Here is an 18,112-nt window from a genome sequence, read left to right on the forward strand (position 1 = left end):
TTGCATGTGGAGAGGAAGGTAGGAGATGTCAGAGGGGAAATTAGAGGGGGGCAAGAACAGGTCTCTACTTTGAATGACATAACAGCTACTACAAGATTTTGAGCAAAGGAATCCAATGGTCTGACATGTTTCAAGATGTCACTCTGATTGCTGTGTGGATGGGGGTGATGGTTAAGGTTAAAAGTAGGGATACCAGTTAAGTTGACTATGCAGTGATGGAAGTGGAAGAGAATGTCTTGGAGCAGGATGGTTATAGTAAATGTGATGAGAACTGACAGGATCCTGGGTGTATCTTGAAGTTAAATAAATTCAAAATTATTTCCTAATGACTAGATGTAGATATGAGGCGAAGAGAGGATGAATCTAAAGTTTCTGGCCTAAAACATTGGAAGGATGGAGTTGTCATTGTCTAGGAATAAAAGGAGGACTCTAGGTGAAGCAGCTTTGGAGGGTACATCAGATACATTTCAGTTGAGGAAACTGAGCACAATGGATTTGGGGATAGGGGATTTCCTGTAGGAGCTAGAACTCACATAATTGTGGGAAGAGCTGGAAAAGTGAAGATCCAGAGAGAGGAGTAAGAGGATGGGTAATAGAGTTGCCACCCAACCAGTCCAAGAAACCCTGGCATGACCGACCACCTAAATGGAACTGTCAGGAAGAAACTTGTGGGGATGTCAATGGGAAGCTGTGCCTCCGTGTAGCTATCATTCCTGTGAGGCCAATACCAAATCATAGACCCATGGCCACTGTTGGTCAGAGAGTCAGCAGGTAGAAGGAAGAGCCAGGTGTAGAGCAGAAGAGAATGAGAACAAACTGAAACTTGCACCTCTGTGCCCCTTTATCTCCACATCTAACCTTGACAAACTTCAAGGAATAATGAATGGTTGCCTCTACTTCATCCTCCAAATCTCTTACCAACTTTAACCCAGAACCATAAAGTGATGGTTCTGTCACAGAAAAAAAAAATACCATAAACTTAGTAGCTTAAAAAGAATATGTATTTGTTCTATCATAGTCCCATGGGTCAAAGTCTAGACAGGGCTTACTTGGGTCCTTTGTTCAGGATCTCACAAGGCTGCAGTCAAGGTGCCCACTGGGCTACATTCTCATCTGGAGGCGTGACTACAGAAATACTTTCTTCCAAGCTCATTCAGATTTTTGGCAGAATTCATATTCTTGTGGTTTTAGGCCTTGGGGTTGCCAGCTTCTTATTGACTTTGGCCTTCAGGACAGTGGCCTCCACCCACTGTCCCCTGCCACAGGCATCTCCACAGCCCTCTCATAACGTGGCAGCTTGCTTTCCCAAGACTAACAGGAGAATTTTGCTGTCAGTCAGCTGAGACAGTGTCTCTTACATTCACGTGAGTGGTATCTCATTTTCCATTGTTTAAAAGTAAGTCATAGGTCCTGCCTGAACTCAAGAGGAGAGGAATTATACAAGGGTTTAACTAACTCATGGTCACCTTAGGGTGTGATTGCCACAGAAGGGGATTCTGAGATATATAGTTCCACTTTAACCTGTTTAACATAATACAAACTATACAGAAGGAAAAATCAAGAGATCATATTAAGACTCGTTAAATTTGAGATGTATTAAAAATAAAAGTGGAGAGGTTGAAAAGGCCATTGGATTGAGACTAGATTTGGGAGAGATGTCCAATGACTCTCAGATGTATACTCCTAATCCAGTCTCTACTCAGCACTAGAGATTCATAAATCTATGCGATATGCATCTTAATAGGGTCAAAATTATTCTCTCCTTCCCCAAATCTGTTACTCTTTGAAACTTCCACATCTTATTAAATGTACCACCATCCATCCCTTTTTTCAAGGCAAATCCACAAGCCCTACTTGATTCCTCTTTCTTTTCTTTTACATTCAACCTGTTGTAATTCTCTTGGTTCTACTTCCAAAACATAAATCCACCACTTAATTCCATGTCCACCATTACCACCCCAGATCAAGCCACTAGCACCCCTTCCCAGACTTTTGCAAAGCCACTCCTTCTCTTGACCCTTGCTGTGGACTGCATTGTGTTCCCCCCAAATTCATATGTCAAATCTGTAACCCCCAATGTGACTGTATTTGGAGGTAGGGACTTTAGGAAGTAATTAAAGTTAGATAAGTCTGTAAAAATGGGCCCTGATCTGATAGGACTGATGTTCTTGTAAGAAGAAAATGAGATACCAGAGACTCTCCCTCTCCCCGTGTGCATGCAGAGAAAGACTGTGTGAGAAGTAAGAGTAAGAAGGCAGCGATCTACAACCAGGTGCAAGATCTCACCGGAAACCAAGCCTGATGGCACCTTGGTCTGGACTCCTAGCCTCCAGAACAGGGAAAATATAAATTTCTGTTTTCTTAAGCCAGTCTCTGGTTTAGGCCTTGGGGTTGCTGGCTTCTTCTATTTCGGTACTCTACTTAATACCTTCTTTAAAATTAAAAAAAAAAAAAAAACAGATTTATTTATTTATTTTTTATTCATGAGAGACACACAGAGAGAGGCAGAGGGAAAGCAGGCTCTATGCAGAACTCTATCCCAGGTCTGTGGGATCGTGCCCTGAGTGAAAGCCAGACGCTTAACCACTGAGCCACCCAGGCATCCCAAATTAACACCTTCTTAACTGGCCACAATTTCTAATTCTCTCTCTCTTTATTTTGCTTATTATATTACCAACTTTTCCTCATTATAATGTGAAATTCAAAAGGACAGTGTCCACGTATCCTTTGCTTTCTGCTGTGTCCTCAGAGTTTTGGATGCTGCCTATTACACAGGAAGCCCTCAATAAATATGTGTTTAATCAAGAATTGAATAAATACAAGACTATGGCTGGAATGAATTCTTTTAAATATCTTTTAGTACAGTTTTACTAGTATTGCCATAAAATAGATTGCCAGAATGGAATTGCTGGGTCACAGAGTACACACATTTTTAATTTTGATAGATCAGAAGTACTGCTTTTTAATATTTAGTGTGACTGATTTGCCACTTTAAAATTTAATTATCACAAATTTAATTTTTTTTCCTCTTCTCTTTTGAAAAATGAGCCATTTTGAAGCCATTCTTTTTTTCTTCAATGTTTTTATGGTAACTGAGGCATCATCGTCCATTTTGCAAGAACTCTAGCTTTTGCTTTATTGATTAAATTGATAGAGCCCCTTTGTCCATAAAGAAAAAATCTATGAATCGAATCTTCTTTTTGCATTGACCTCCCCCCATTACAAAATAAATTATGTATTCTGAGAGAGGGAAAAATGAAAACCCCTCTTTCCACATCATTCTTCTTTTCTGAATGTAGATATTTGTGGGAGTAGAGACATAAAAGTGCACACTCAAAGTACTAGCACATGCATACTCCAAACCAAACACTTTGTTTGAAATTTACAATTGCTTTGACAAATAGCCCCTGAGTCATCAATTAAAATTATACATATCACAATTACTTAAAAGGAGAATATGTATTTATACTTTCTTGAAATCTTTCAAATTACACCTTAGAACAGGAGTTAGAACCCAGAACTAGGAATGCTTTATCATTCTATGTGGTCATCAATAGTGTCCCTCATCTTTCCAGCTGCCTCATAGCTGTTTGATATGCACAAGGGACCAGTGCAAGAGTATGGATGACTTCACATAAACATGTGCCCACTGTCAGAAAAACACACACCAGATACATGTGATTCTAATAGTGGTCCACACAGGGGATAGTATAATTGGCTTCAATTCAGCCCAATTTTTATAATCCCCACTTTGATTGTGATCAAAAGACAAACATCTGCATCGAAAGAATAATTACAAATTTTGAGAGAGAGGAAACATTCAATAAAGATTTTTTAAACCTTATTCTTAAGAAAATACTTTCCCATTACCTTTTATATATGACGATCCATACTTATTGGCTGAATAATATATAAATGAATTCATTAATTAATTCTTGGCAGATTTTTTTTTATTTCATCAATCACTGACCATGACCTATATACCACAATAGGGCAAAACGTTAAAGTCCCATTATTCTCTCAAATTGCATTGTAGAGCTCTTTATATCAAATTGGTTCTTCAAATTTTTGTCTAATGTTACTCAGTGTTTCCCAACCAATTTTCATCCAAAAAAATTAGGGTGACTTTCACAGCCCACTCCAGTCTTGCCACCAATCTCTTTCCAGCCTTAATCCCCATTATTCCCTACACTTCAGCTCCATGCAACTCCCAGCTCATACCCAAACATATCTTGCATTTTTCCTTCTGTTCTTTATTTCTTCTAATCGCTCACATTTTTCTTCTCCTCAAACTCTGCATCTTTCCTGAACTAGATCAGATGCTACCTCCCAAGTAAGTCTGCCCCCCACTCCTCAACCTCCTCCCTTCCCAATTTGAAGTATCCCTTCATTACTTCCCTGTCACTAGGCTACAGCACTTAACACCCCCTCAATTGTGTGAATCTGTATTTATTATTGACCTGCTCTAGTAGATTATAAGGCCCTAAGAGTTAAGGGCCTGTGTTATCCATCTTATGTCCTCACAGCAACTTTACAGAATCTTGTACATACTAGATGCACAAAGGTGTTTAAAGAATTGAATGGGGGGCACCTGGGTGGTGCAGGTTGGTTAAGTATGTGACTCTTAGTTTTAGCTCAGGTCCTGATCTCAGAGTCATGAGATCAGGCCCAGAGTCAGGCTCCATGCTCAGTGTGGAGTCTGCTTAAGACTCTCTCCCAGCTCTCCCTCTGCCCTTCCACCACCTCTAAAATCAGTCAAAAAAAAAAAAAAAAGAATTGAATGGAGCTCCTGACCAAAAATAACGGATGTTCTATTAACCATTTTGGCAGCTCTGTCATGCCACTTAGCAATACTCCCTAGGATATGCCCACTCTTCATGCAGGTAAAACCATAGGCCATGACCCTAAATGGTTTTTCTTCTACTTTTTTTGTATTATGAGTCAATCTTCAATTCTGGAGCAACTTTGCATGTATGTGTGTGCCATCAAAAAATGTTTTTGCCTTACCAGCCGGGAGGTATGTAGGCAGAGATGGCACTGATAGAGTCAATGCACATATGAAATCTGTAAATTTTCTGTATTAACATTTTGTAGGCTGGGAAGTCTCATACTTAGATACCTATGGATAAGTATTCAAGGCTGATACTTGGCTATGGGTAATAAAAGATCACTTCTGTATTGAGACTGATATGACTTCTATGAAATGAGTAGTAAGTTTAAATATGTTGATCAACTTTGGTGAGGTTAAAGATTAACTTTGCAAGTGGAGAGGAAGATAGATCTCCAGAACCTATGCCTCAGTTGATCTTGCTTTCAAAAATCTACAGAAACATTATGTGTTGCCTTGTCAGCCTTAAAATGTATATATCATCCTACCGATTGGATGTACTCTGTCCAAAGCCAGGGCTTTTAGGTAACAGTAAATAAGGGCTTTTCTTACTTCTCATGTTTTATTTGTAATCTAAACCAGAAACTTGACTATAACCCATTTGTTACTGTGTCATTATGACAAGGACAACTATAACTCATGATAAAACTAAAACCAAGAAGCACCCAAGTGGTTCAACTAAGAAAAACAGAGGCTGATATCATTAAATTTAGATTCCTCTGAAGCTCTCTTTAAACAAAGGAAAGCAAACTTTTGATGTGACATATTCTCTGGATCTTGGCATTCGTGATAACTAACAAGGCAAAGGAATCTTGTATCTGGGTTAGGATTTATAGGCCAAAAGTCACAGATTTTAAAATGAGGACCCCAGGATAAAGAATATAGACAGAAAAAAAAAATCAGCTGGGAATGAAGTTGATGGTGACCAGAAAGATTAACCCCTACCAAAATGTAATAAGCACACACAATACTCTGTTGCTGAGCACAGCAGTGCCCATACAGCACTGTTTTGGTTCATTACCAGGAGCAGGGTAAAAAGATTCCTAAGGGCCAAGGTAAGTGGGTTCAGTGAAAATGCACCACAAAGACCAGAGGGAAAGCTTTGGAAACTGCTGGATCATCAGATCAATAGACTCAAAGATGACTAAGTTAGGTTGCTTTATGCAGTTTAAACATTTGTGCAGGGAGTCTCCCCACGCAGCCTTTTATTGACAGCTACAGATCAATGGTAATTTTTGATCATTTTCAACCTACATAAACCTATTGACCCCATGGCCACCTTTGGGGCACTTCAAGTCGTCAAAAATAATCAGAGGAGATGGTGTAAAATTGTCAGACTGCTGAAGACTCCAAGTAGTTTCATGTGCCCCCAGGAGCAGAGTTGAGAGGTTAAAATGTAGTTCAAATTGCCAGCAGAACCTCAACTGGCAGAGTGTTCCAGAGAGTCTTGTCTTTATGTCTCATAAAAGGACATGCTGATTTGTATCCAATGCATATGTCTTTTTTTTTTTTTAAGGCTAAGTCTCATTGGAAATATTAGATTGTGGAGGCTAGATTATTCCTCTTTTCTTCTATTGAATCACACTCTATCTGCTGCCTAACAAAAGTAGCTAATATACTTCTGGCATAAACATATGAATATTAGGTGGACACAAACACGGAAAGGATGAGGACACACTGGAAGCAAGCAGAGGCTGGTCGCCCAGAGATCAGGGATAAGAAGAAATCTATCACCTAAGAATCAGGAAGATGGAAGAGTGAGGAAAAAGAAGGCACAAAATAAAGACAATGAAGAGGAAGAAGTGAGAGTATTGAATCTAGATCATCTCTGTAGGGGAAAGAAGAAGCCAGAGCAGAGGAGCAAAAGGGAAGAAAATGACTTTTAATGATGGCTTTTACCAGTCAACAGAGAAGAACACTACATCCCCAAAGGAAGGAATTTAATCCAAAACACTTAAGATAGACAGCGTTCAAGCAAATCTTCTGAATTTAAGGGGAACAAAAAAAAGTAACTGAATAAACAAGATACAACCCAATCCACAGAATGAACCGTGCCTAAATTTTAGAGCAGGATTCTAAAATAGTGAACTTTGGTGCTGGAAATCCACTCAAGAGACAATAATATAAATGGTTTCTTTAAATGTCAAAAAATATATTGGTAAGGATCATCTTGCCATTTATAAATTTTACGCATTCTTTTTCATGTGGACTTTACTAAACACTGACAAAAAGCATGGTCATTAATGAGGTTTATCTAAGGGGTGTGTGTGTATGCGTGCGTGTGTGTGCGTGTGTGTGTTGTAGCTCTTCAGAAATAACAGAATACGGGAACTTGTCCTCAGCATAAATTTATGCTAAAAAATTCTCCTTTACATTTCCAATATGAGATTCTTTTTTTTTTTTTTTTTTTTTTTTAAGATACAGACCAAAGTAAGCAAAACTACTATGGTAATCACCTTTTATGGGAATAAACCTTTAAACCTCTCTGTGTCAGGCCTGTAGGAACTTCAACTCGAGATCTGCAGGTCATATTTCTACATTAGGTGGCGGAGGTTTTGAGGCCAGGGCGTTTTGAATACTTTTGCTTTCTGAGGATCTGAGCTATAAATGTTTATTAAAAGGATCTATAATGAAATCAGTTTTGTTATTTTTTTAATGGTTGCCTGGAGTGTGTTGGATGACTGAATGCCCGTTGTTAATCATTAAGTACTCATGTTACCAAAAGTGTTTGATAGTATTGCCATCTAGGGGCTGAATGGAATTCTCAGCTCTGAAATAAACTGTAATTGAGCAGGTGCTGCTATTGACAATATACATATGTTTTTGCTTTATAGCCCACATGCTTTTCATGTTTCTTATGACAAAAGCTATCTCTAAATGTCCCCCAACAGCCTACCTTTTTTATATATAATCTGTTAGAGGTGATTACTATTTGCTTTGCAGCTTATGCTTTTTTGGCATCTATTACTGAATATTCTGAACAAAGAGTTTTTCTTTTTTGCATTATTAATCTTGCCCATGTTTGCCCTATTTCTACAGAAAAGGAATCATTTATCAGAAAAGAATGTTTGTAATCGGGACTTGTAGCATCTTCAGATTTAATATTCATTATGGTCATTCTAGTTCTGTGCTATATTTATCTAAAAGACCAATCCAATGTTGTGGAGAAATAAGTTTTAAATATTTATGATCTAACTTTTAATATTTTAAAAAAGAGAAATTAGTATTTCTATAAAATTTGTTTCAGAGTCTGGTCGCTTAGCAAATGTTTAAATATTAAAAGATTTCAAGAGGTTAGCATGTAATATCATAATGGGACTTATTGAAAGAGGAAAATTGACTTACAAGTTTTTGATAAATAAAGGAAATTATATTTTCTCTGCTTGTGTTTAACGGATAATAAGAGACATTAAACAGTTGAAACTTATAACCAAGAAATTGAGAAAAGAGTGTCAAAAATTATATCTATGATGTTTTGGTTTTGTCTAACCAGTTTTTTGGAAAATGGTTTAGTTCAATTTTGCTCCTTGTTTTAGATTTTATTCAAAATGATATTTGGATGCCTCTAAATTAAGGAGAATGTCCATTCACATAACTTTGACGCCTTCAGGTACCTACTCTAAGAAATAATTTCCTTGGGATGCCTGGGTGGCTCAGCAGTTTAGCGCCTGCCTTTGGTTCGGGGCTTGATCCTGGCGTCCCAGGATCCAGTCCCACATTGGGGTCCCTGCATGGAGCCTGCTTCTCCCTCTGCCTCTGTCTCTGCCTCTCTCTCTCTCTCTGTGTCTCTCATGAATAAATAAATAAAATCTTAAAAAAAAAAAAAAAAAAGAAAGAATTTCCTCTTCTCTCCCTCACATTCGTCCTTCTGTATCCACCAAGAAGAGAGGACAACTAAAGACTGTCTGTCATATTTAGGGCCCCTGGGTGGCTTAGTCGGGTAAGCATCTGCCTCTGGCTCAGGTCATGATCTCAGGGTCCTAGGATTGAGTCCTGCATCACACTGGGGTCCCAGCTCAGTTGGGAGTCTTCTTCTCCCTCTCCTTCCACCCCCCAATCGTGTTCTCTCTCACTAGCTCTGCTCGCTCCCTCTCTCTCTCTCTCTCTCTGAAAAAGAAATTAAAAATCTTTAAAATTTTTTTTCAAGACTGTCATATTTAAACATCTAGTAAACCAAGTCTGATCTTACACATCCTTAAGTGTAACTATCCCATTAAGCCAGTCAATACTTCCTTATGAGTATTCACATCCAATGGGTATGCTACACAAAAGAAACTGTGTATATCTGGGTGTCTCTGGGTGTGTCTGTGTCTCTAGGTGACTGTGTGTATGTGTATGTATGTGTCCCTGGGTGTGTCTGTGTTTTCCCATCTATGCACATATTACCGGTTCACTTGCAGACATAGTTTTTATTTGTAAACAGACCCATCCATCCAGCCCAGATACAGAAAGAGCGCCCTGGGCTCTTTCAAACCATGAAGACTTTTAGTTCTCGCTTTTAGTTATGTAATATATGCTAAATGTTCTCTCCAAACAGGAAAAAAAAATCTAATTCTACTATTTTCTTTTAAATTAATAAAAACCAAATTATCAAAGCCTAAGTAACAATTACTTTTGGTAAGCTTTTTAGTTTTAGTTATGGTGTTTCTAACAAATGAGAATATTTTCACATATATAGCACCAGTAGACTTGTCTAACGGTACTTGTGCACAGTTCAGTTCACTTGTTTTTGTTTTCTTGTGTCTGTTTCATTGCATTTGTAAGATGTAAATACTCACCAAGAGAATGAGAGAGAGAGACTGAGGAGAGTCCTATGTATAAACAAATGGTGTTGGATTTACTGCTCCAGTTAAATCTCCAAACCCTGAGGATTATCCCATTCTTTGTCATGCAACTTGGTGCCACTGATTTCCATCCTGAGCTGGATGCAGCACTGACCTGAAGCATCATAGATTTTTTTTTTTTTTTTTTGGTGTTATATATCACATCCTTTGGGTTGAAGCTCTGGAAAGCAAGGATCCTATCTGATCCATACTTTGTGTATGTCTGAAATTATACAACATTAGATAATATATTCAAGTGTCATGCAAAATTTAAAAACCACATTGCGTTCTTAATAATTCAAAACTCAGTTATGATATTTGTACTGTCATTGCTAATGTACCTTGGTCGGAGAATGCCTTCCAGCAATTGTTAGCAATTCCTAAAGGAAAACTAACCTGGTAATTTTTGTACAGGGAACAAGTCATCAAGCCCACCTGTTTGGGTTAGAACCATTCACAACATATCACATTGGAATTGTGGCCACAAACCAGGCAGGAGAAGTTTCAAGCCCCTGGACTGTGGTTCAAACCCTGGAATCTTCCCCAAGTGGACTGGGCAACTTTACAGTAGAACAGCAGGAGAACGGCCGGGCATTGTTGCTACAGTGGTCAGAGCCTGTGAGAACCAATGGTGTGATTAAGGTAATGTCTACCCGAATATGAAATCATATTTGGTGTTCTCCAGATAAATAGATGAGCCCTGACATGTCATCAGGTCACTGTGGGAAAACACCCTTCACCGTCTGTTTAATCCTCCTTGATAGCTCCTCTAGGCACTTAATCAGAGATCAGAGAAAACTAGCTCCCATGTATTATGCTTCCTATGAACCCAATACTGGGCTAAGTGCTCTCCGTGGATTATCTCATTTAATTTGCACATCAGCCCTACCAGGTAGGTACCACTAAACTTCATGAGGCATATAAAGGCTAAATAATTGCCCAAGCCCACATTGCAAATGATCGAATTGCAATTTGAAGTCAGGAAGTCATGCCAACACCGAACTCTAAATGGCTGTTCTTACTGCCTCCTGAATTATCCTGCCCAGTTATCTGCTTAAGTCTTTCCTAACTTGCACTTTGAGCAGACCTCAGTAAGCAAAAGACAGGAAGCCCCCCCACCATGTCTGCTAACATGCCCACTTCCATGTGTAGCCGTCTTATTGATGTCATAGGTACATCTCAGGTTTTACCAGCCTGTGAGCACAAATAGGGTTGCATTTCCATTATTAGACTGTGTTTTGTTATTTTCAGTGGTCACCCACATGCAAGCCAGTCTTCATCTCCCTTTTTGGATGTTCCTCCCCAACAGTTGTGGTGACTTACCTGTCAGTCTGTTACTGCCTCTAGGCCTGGACCACCACTCAGGCCCTGATCAACTATCTTCTGCAGGCTGGGACTGCTGCTGCTGTAGACACTCTGCCTCCTCTTGACCACTCCTTCTCAAGGTGTCAAAGAGCACCCCATTAATTCCACATAGAACAGTTATGACTGGAGAAAGCTTCCCTGAAAACTCTATGAGGAAGATGACAACAGAAATTACCTGAAGCAATTAACTTAGAATTGTAATTACAGCTCATGGGCCCAGGCACATCCTCGTGGGCCTCCATATAGTAGCCTTACTGCTTAGTACAACGGCTGCTCCAGGCCTGCCACAGCAGCAGAAGCAAGCTGCTTTCTACCAGCCTGCCCACATATGACAGTGCCTGGCTTCCTCCACTCTAGGACAGGAGACTTCAGCCACAGGATCCAGGGTCTTAAAATCCAAGCCACAGCCCTAAGATCCTATCAGAGAAAGAGTCTCTCTCTTCACACCCAACAATGCATCCATCCTTGTGAGTGTTTGTTTTCCATTCCAATGTCTGCGTCTTCCAGGCATGATTGACAATAGGAATACCTAATTCCTTTACCTTCATTGACATTTCGCCAAGTATTTATTGAGCTTCTACTAAGGGCCAGGCATTTATTCAGGAGTGAATAAGACAGTCAAGATCCTTGCTGTCACACACCTTACCTCTGTGTGTGTGTATGTATGTATATACATGAATGGTGGGAGTACAGAGAGACAAACAAAAAGTATACAAATAAGAGAATTTCAGAGAAGGATGAATACTACAAAGAAAATTAAACAGAATGATGTAATTGTGCCTGCTCGGGCTATTTTAGAATGGATGATCATTTGAATTGAGTTGACATTTGAGCTGAGCCCTGAATGACAAGACCGAGTCAGTCATGTGAAGATATGAGAGCAAAATGTTCCAGACAAAGTGAACAACAAATGCAAGGCCTGAAGCCAGAAATGAACTTGGTGTATTCAAATGAAGGGAAGAAAGCCAATGTGGTTAAAGCATTGTGGGGAGAAGAAAAAGATGAGAAGGGCAGATTGGTAGGAGGTAGATTGTGCCCAACCTTGTGGGCTATGAAGAGTTTGGAATTTATTCTAAGTGTGATGAAAAATTACTGAAGGGGTTAGGCAATGGAATAACACGATCAAATTTATGTTTTCCAAAATCACTCCGCTGCCATGTAGAAAATGGACTCTAAGAAGACCAGTGGAGCTTTGATACTAAAAATTTAGAATTGAAGGTGCATGGAATTACAGTGGGAATTTCTACCCTACTGTGAGGGTAGAAATGTGGGTGGATTGGAAAGATATCCAGAAAGCAAAGCTGACAAGCTCTGTTAATGGACTGGATGTGAAACATGAAGGAAAAGGGATTTTCAGGCCTTGAGTCATTGACTGAGAAGGTAAGGCTGGAAAGTATACAGGTTTGAAGGGACAAGTAGGCAGCTGAAGATGTTAAGTCTAGAACTCTTTATTTTTGGAATTCATTAGTGTATGGGTGGCATTTAAACCCATGGACCTAGAGGAGATTGGGTAAGGAGAGAATATAGAGATGATGAGAGGCTGGGATCAACCTCTGAGCAACACAGAAATTTGGAGTTCAAGAGGGGGAAGTAAGGCCAGCAAAGGAGATTCAGAAGAAGCAAGTGGGACAGAAGGACAAGTAGATGAGTGGGGTATCCCCAAACAGTGGAGAAAGTATGTCTACTGCTGTGGGGAGATCAAGTGGAATGAGGGCAGAGAAGTCGTCCTGGATCTGGAGATGAGGTAATCATTGTGACCTCGACAAGAAAATCAAGTGGTGCAATGAGAAGCCAGGTTGGGATGGCCTGAGGAGAAAATGGCAAGGGAGGAATGAGGACCCCAACTCTTTAAAGAAATATAGGTGAAAAGTAGAGAAACAGGGCAGTAGCCGGGGGGTACTAGTGTGTCAAGAGGTTTCATTTAAAAATCAATGAAAGATCCTAGAGTACATTTAAACAGGAATGGAAATAGCCCAGTAGAGGGAGATACATTGGTGATGCAAGAGATAATGAGAATGACTGCAGGGGTGCAATCTGTAGGAAAGAGCAGGTATGGGATCCAGAGCTCAGGTGGGCTCCACAGGGTCAGAGATACTTAAACACCTACTTTCAAGTTGAGTTGCTTCCCATCTTTCCCAACCAACGATGAATAATATGGGATGAAAAGTGCGCTCTACATTTATATGACGGGTGTTCAGATAGCTTTCCCCAGAACAAAAGAATACTTTGTTCCAAAGGAGCAATCAATTCCTCCGTGGCATGCAAGAGAAAACAGCACGACTTTTTCCATCTTCTAGTCATCAAAGTGTGTATCTCTATTTGTGTATATGTGTACAGCAGACGTGTATGTAGGTCTGTCTCTGTATCTGTGCCCACACATGGCCACACATTTTCATCAACCCTGGTTGATGGTTAACAAATGGTTAAGCCGTGTGATTCCATCTCCCGCTAAACGCTGAAGGAGAGGGTCAGTGTGGATAGGCCCTAGTTACCCCGCTCAGGAGGAGGTCCAAAGTGATTATCATCCAAAACAGGGGATTTGAATACTGTTTCCTACTTTAAAAAAATAAAAATAGGAGGAAATCCCATGTGAACCTTTTAAGTCAAAAGATCAGCTTCAGGGATCCCTGGGTGGCTCAGCGGTTGAGCATCTATCTGCAGCCCAGGGCGTGATCCCCGGGTCCTGGGATCGAATCCCCCGTCGGGCTCCCTGCATGGAGCCTGCTTCTCCCTCTGCCAGTGTCTCTCATGAACAAATAAATAAAATATTAAAAAAAAAAAGGAGGAGAAGAAGAATCAGCTTCCATAGTCCTTAGCTTTTAGGTATGTGCTCAGGTGATCTGCAACCCGAATTGGAGAAAAAAAAAAAAAATCAACTTCCAGAGTCCTTAGCTTTTAGGTATGTGCTCATGTGATCTGCAACCCAAATTGGGGGAAAAAAAAAAAAAAAGAATCAACTTCCAGAGTCCTTAGCTTTTAGGTATGTGCTCAGGTGATCTGCAACCCGAATTGGGGAAAAAAAAAAAAAAAAAGAATCAGCTTCCAGAGTCCTTACTTTTAGGTATGTGCTCAGGTGATCTGCAACCCGAACTGGGGGGGGAAAAAAAAGAATTAACTTCCAGAGTCCTTAGCTTTTAGGTATGTGCTCATGTGATCTGCAACCCGAATTGGGGAAAAAAAAAAAAAAAAAAGAATCAACTTCCAGAGTCCTTAGCTTTTAGGTATGTGCTCATGTGATCTGCAACCCGAATTGGGGAAAAAAAAAAAAAGAATCAACTTCCAGAGTCCTTAGCTTTTAGGTATGTGCTCAGGTGATCTGCAACCCGAATTGGGGAAAAAAAAAAAAAAGAATCAGCTTCCAGAGTCCTTAGCTTTTAGGTATGTGCTCAGGTGATCTGCAACCCGAATTGGGGAAAAAAAAAAAAAAAGAATCAACTTCCAGAGTCCTTAGCTTTTAGGTATGTGCTCAGGTGATCTGCAACCCGAATTGGGGGAAAAAAAAAAAAAAAGAATCAACTTCCAGAGTCCTTAGCTTTTAGGCATGTGCTCATGTGATCTGCAACCTGAATTGGGGAAAAAAAAAAAAAGAATCAGCTTCCAGAGTCCTTAGCTTTTAAGTATGTGCTCAGGTGATCTGCAACCCGAATTGGAGGAGAAAAAAAAAAAAAAAGAATCAACTTCCAGAGTCCTTAGCTTTTAGGTATGTGCTCGGGTGATCTGCAACCTGAATTGGGAAAAAAATAAAAAAAGAAATCAGCTTCCAAAGTCCTTAGCTTTTAGGTATGTGCTCAGGTGATCTGCAACCTGAATTGGGAAAAAAAAAAAAAAAAAGAATCAGCTTCCAGAGTCCTTAGCTTTTAGGTATGTGCTCAGGTGATCTGCAACCTGAATTGGAGAAAAAAAAAAAAAAAAAAAAGAATCAACTTCCAGAGTCCTTAGCTTTTAGGTATGTGCTCATGTGATCTGCAACCCAAATTGGGGGGAAAAAAAAAAAAAAGAATCAACTTCCAGAGTCCTTAGCTTTTAGGTATGTGCTCAGGTGATCTGCAACCCGAATTGGAGGAGAAAAAAAAAAAAAGAATCAGCTTCCAGAGTCCTTAGCTTTTAGGTATGTGCTCAGGTGATCTGCAACCCGAATTGGAGGAGAAAAAAAAAAAAAGAATCAGCTTCCAGAGTCCTTAGCTTTTAGGTATGTCCTCATGTGATCTGCAACCCGAATTGGGGAAAAAAAAAAAAAAAAAATCAACATCCAGAGTCCTTAGCTTTTAGGTATGTGCTCAGGTGATCTGCAACCCGAATTGGAGAAAAAAAAAAAAAAAAAAAGAATCAGCTTCCAGAGTCCTTAGCTTTTAGGTATGTCCTCATGTGATCTGCAACCCGAATTGGGGGAAAAAAAAAAAAAAAAAAAAAAATCAACATCCAGAGTCCTTAGCTTTTAGGTATGTGCTCAGATGATCTGCAACCCGAATTGGGGGAAAAAAAAAAAAGAATCAGCTTCCAGAGTCCTTAGCTTTTAAGTATGTGCTCACGTGATCTGCAACCCGAATTGGGGGAAAAAAAAAAAAAAGAATCAGCTTCCAGAGTCCTCAGCTTTTAGGCATGTGCTCAGGTGATCTGCAACCCGAATTGGGGGGGAAAAAAACAAGGCGCAGGACACCACTGTGCTTCTTTCGCAGACTTCCCGTTAGCCGGAACAGAGCGCGTCCCCAAGGTTAGAGCAGGACCCGCAAGGCGAGGAGCAGGGGGCAGAGGTGAAAGGGACGGAAGGAAGTCGCCGCCCGGAAGTCACGTGCTTCCCGGGGTCACCGCTCTGCTTCTCTTCCGCCCGCAGACGTACCACGTCTTCAGCGACGGGAGCCTGGAGTACAGCGGCCCGACTCGCCGCTTCCTCTTCCGCCGCCTGCTCCCCTTCACCGCCTACGCGCTGCACCTGGAGGCCTGCACCGGGGCCGGCTGCGCATGCTCCGGCGCCCAGCGCCTGCGCACGGGGGAAGCCCCGCCCCGCTCGCAGGCCCCGCCCACCGTGCAGTGGGCGGGGCCCGGCGGCGTCGGGCTGCGCTGGGCCGCGCCCCTGCACCCGCGCGGGAGGATCGTCCGCTACGAGGTGGTCCGCAGGTGCTTGGACGGACCAGCCCGGGGGAACCAGACGCTGCGGGCCGACGGGGCGGCCGTCTTCACGGAATACGATACAGAAAGGAGCGCATTTACGTACAATGACACAGGTTTGCAGCCCTGGACGCGCTGCGAGTATCGGATCCGCACCTGGAACTCGGCAGGCCACACCTGCAGCTCCTGGGCCGCGGCAAGGACGACGCAGGCGCCTCCGGAGGGTCTCTCCCCCCCGGGGATAGCCGGTGTTTCTGTGAGTCCCCCCAGACTGCTCATCTCCTGGACCCCGCCCGAGCGGCCTAACGGCATCATCCAGTCGTACAGACTTCGGAAGAACGGGGCGCTCTACCCTTTCAGCTTTGATGCTGTGACCTTCAATTATACCGATGAAGACCTGCTTCCGTTTTCCACGTACAGCTACGCGGTCGTAGCCTGCTCGAGCGGAGGCTGCTCCACCAGCAAACCCAGCAGCACCACCACCCCCCAGGCGGCGCCGGCAGGACTCAGCCCTCCGGCCCCGCGGGCCATCAGCGCTACTCAGATAAACGTGTCGTGGTCCCCGCCGCTGATTCACAATGGAAACATCACTAAATACTTGCTTAGGGTTGACGGTAAGGAGTACCTCGCTGGGCAGAGCCTGTCCCTGCTGGTTTCTGGCCTGCAGCCTTCCACCCGGTATAATTTCTCCCTGGTAGCCTGCACAGACGGAGGGTGCACGGCCAGTGCATCGAAACCTGCCTGGACGACGGAGGCCCCGCCGCAGAACATGGACCCCCCAAAACTGCAAGTCACAGGCTCAGAATCGATAGAAATCACCTGGAGACCTCCCAGGAACCCAAACGGCCAGATCACGAGTTATGAACTTAGGCGGGATGGAACCATTGTCTATACTGGCCTGGAAACTCGCTATCATGACTTCACTCTGACCCCAGGTGTGGAATATGGCTACACAGTGACTGCCCACAATAGCCAAGGGGGTGTTTTGAGTCCGCTCGTCAAAGACAGGACCGACCCCTCGGCGCCCTCAGGGATAGAACCTCCAAAATTGAAGGCCCAGGGCCCGCAAGAGATTTTAGTGAACTGGGACGCTCCAGTGAGGACAAATGGCCAGATTGTCAATTACTCCCTCTTTATCCGAGAGCTGTTTGAAAAAGAAACAAAAATCCTACCCATCAACACAACTCACAATTCTTTTGACACGCGGTCATTCGTCGTAGACCAGCTGAAGCCATTTCACAGGTAGGTAGCCAACTCCGGATTTGCTAAGAGTAAGCCACTGCCCTTTCCATAGTGTGAGCCCTCAGTCAATTCAAATGAAGACTCCAACATCCATTCAAGTGATGTCCCCAGTCCCCAGCCCCTTAACCATTGACGGTGGACTAAGCATGTCCTCATGCAGTCAAAACTTGCATAACTTCTAGAGAGCAAAATTCTTGCAACTGATATCTGGAGAGTCCGTTTTTCAGAAATGTTAGCAATTCACCATGATGTCTCGAATGAGTAGAGCAGAGATGGGCCTCTTCCCTGAGTCTAGGCCCTCCTGAAAGCATCCAGGCTCCTGGACAGTTGTGAGAGCCCAGATGGAGTGATTTGGCCCCGGGTTGGGAAGAAAATCAGATATGAAAGAGGGGAAAAAAGTGCTGATGAGAGCTCTTAGCATTGGATTGGCCTAAATTTTGTCTTGGGGAGAGCTTGCTTACTGAATCCAGCACTTCTTCCAGGGATAATGAGACTCATCAGACTCTCTTTCCTCAACCCCTTAGAATTCCCCCAGGTCTGATCTCCTGACATCCCAGGATGGTGCTCCTTTGCTAGCTCATGTTTCTCGATGGTCTCCTCTGGGCTCTGTGGCGTGCATGGATGTGTGTTGTTCTCCATATGGAGGAATCTTACACTGGCCATTTTCCTATAGCTTGAAGAATTACTT

The 18,112-nt window shown here is 42.1% G+C and overlaps 1 protein-coding gene across 1 annotated transcript in view; it reads left to right on the forward strand.

Annotated features, from left to right (window-relative positions):
• The window catches only part of USH2A (usherin), a 691,295-nt gene that overhangs the window by 621,414 nt on the left and 51,769 nt on the right, over positions 1-18,112 (forward strand). Inside the window, exons 61-62 of the mRNA XM_072814508.1 lie at positions 10,126-10,353; positions 15,908-17,424. Of these exons, the coding sequence (XP_072670609.1) occupies positions 10,126-10,353; positions 15,908-17,424 (1,745 nt within the window). The remainder of the gene's footprint in view (positions 1-10,125; positions 10,354-15,907; positions 17,425-18,112) is intronic.

The sequence above is a fragment of the Canis lupus genome, chromosome 38, assembly GCF_048164855.1.
Source record: "Canis lupus baileyi chromosome 38, mCanLup2.hap1, whole genome shotgun sequence".
NCBI classification, from domain to species: domain Eukaryota; kingdom Metazoa; phylum Chordata; class Mammalia; order Carnivora; family Canidae; genus Canis; species Canis lupus.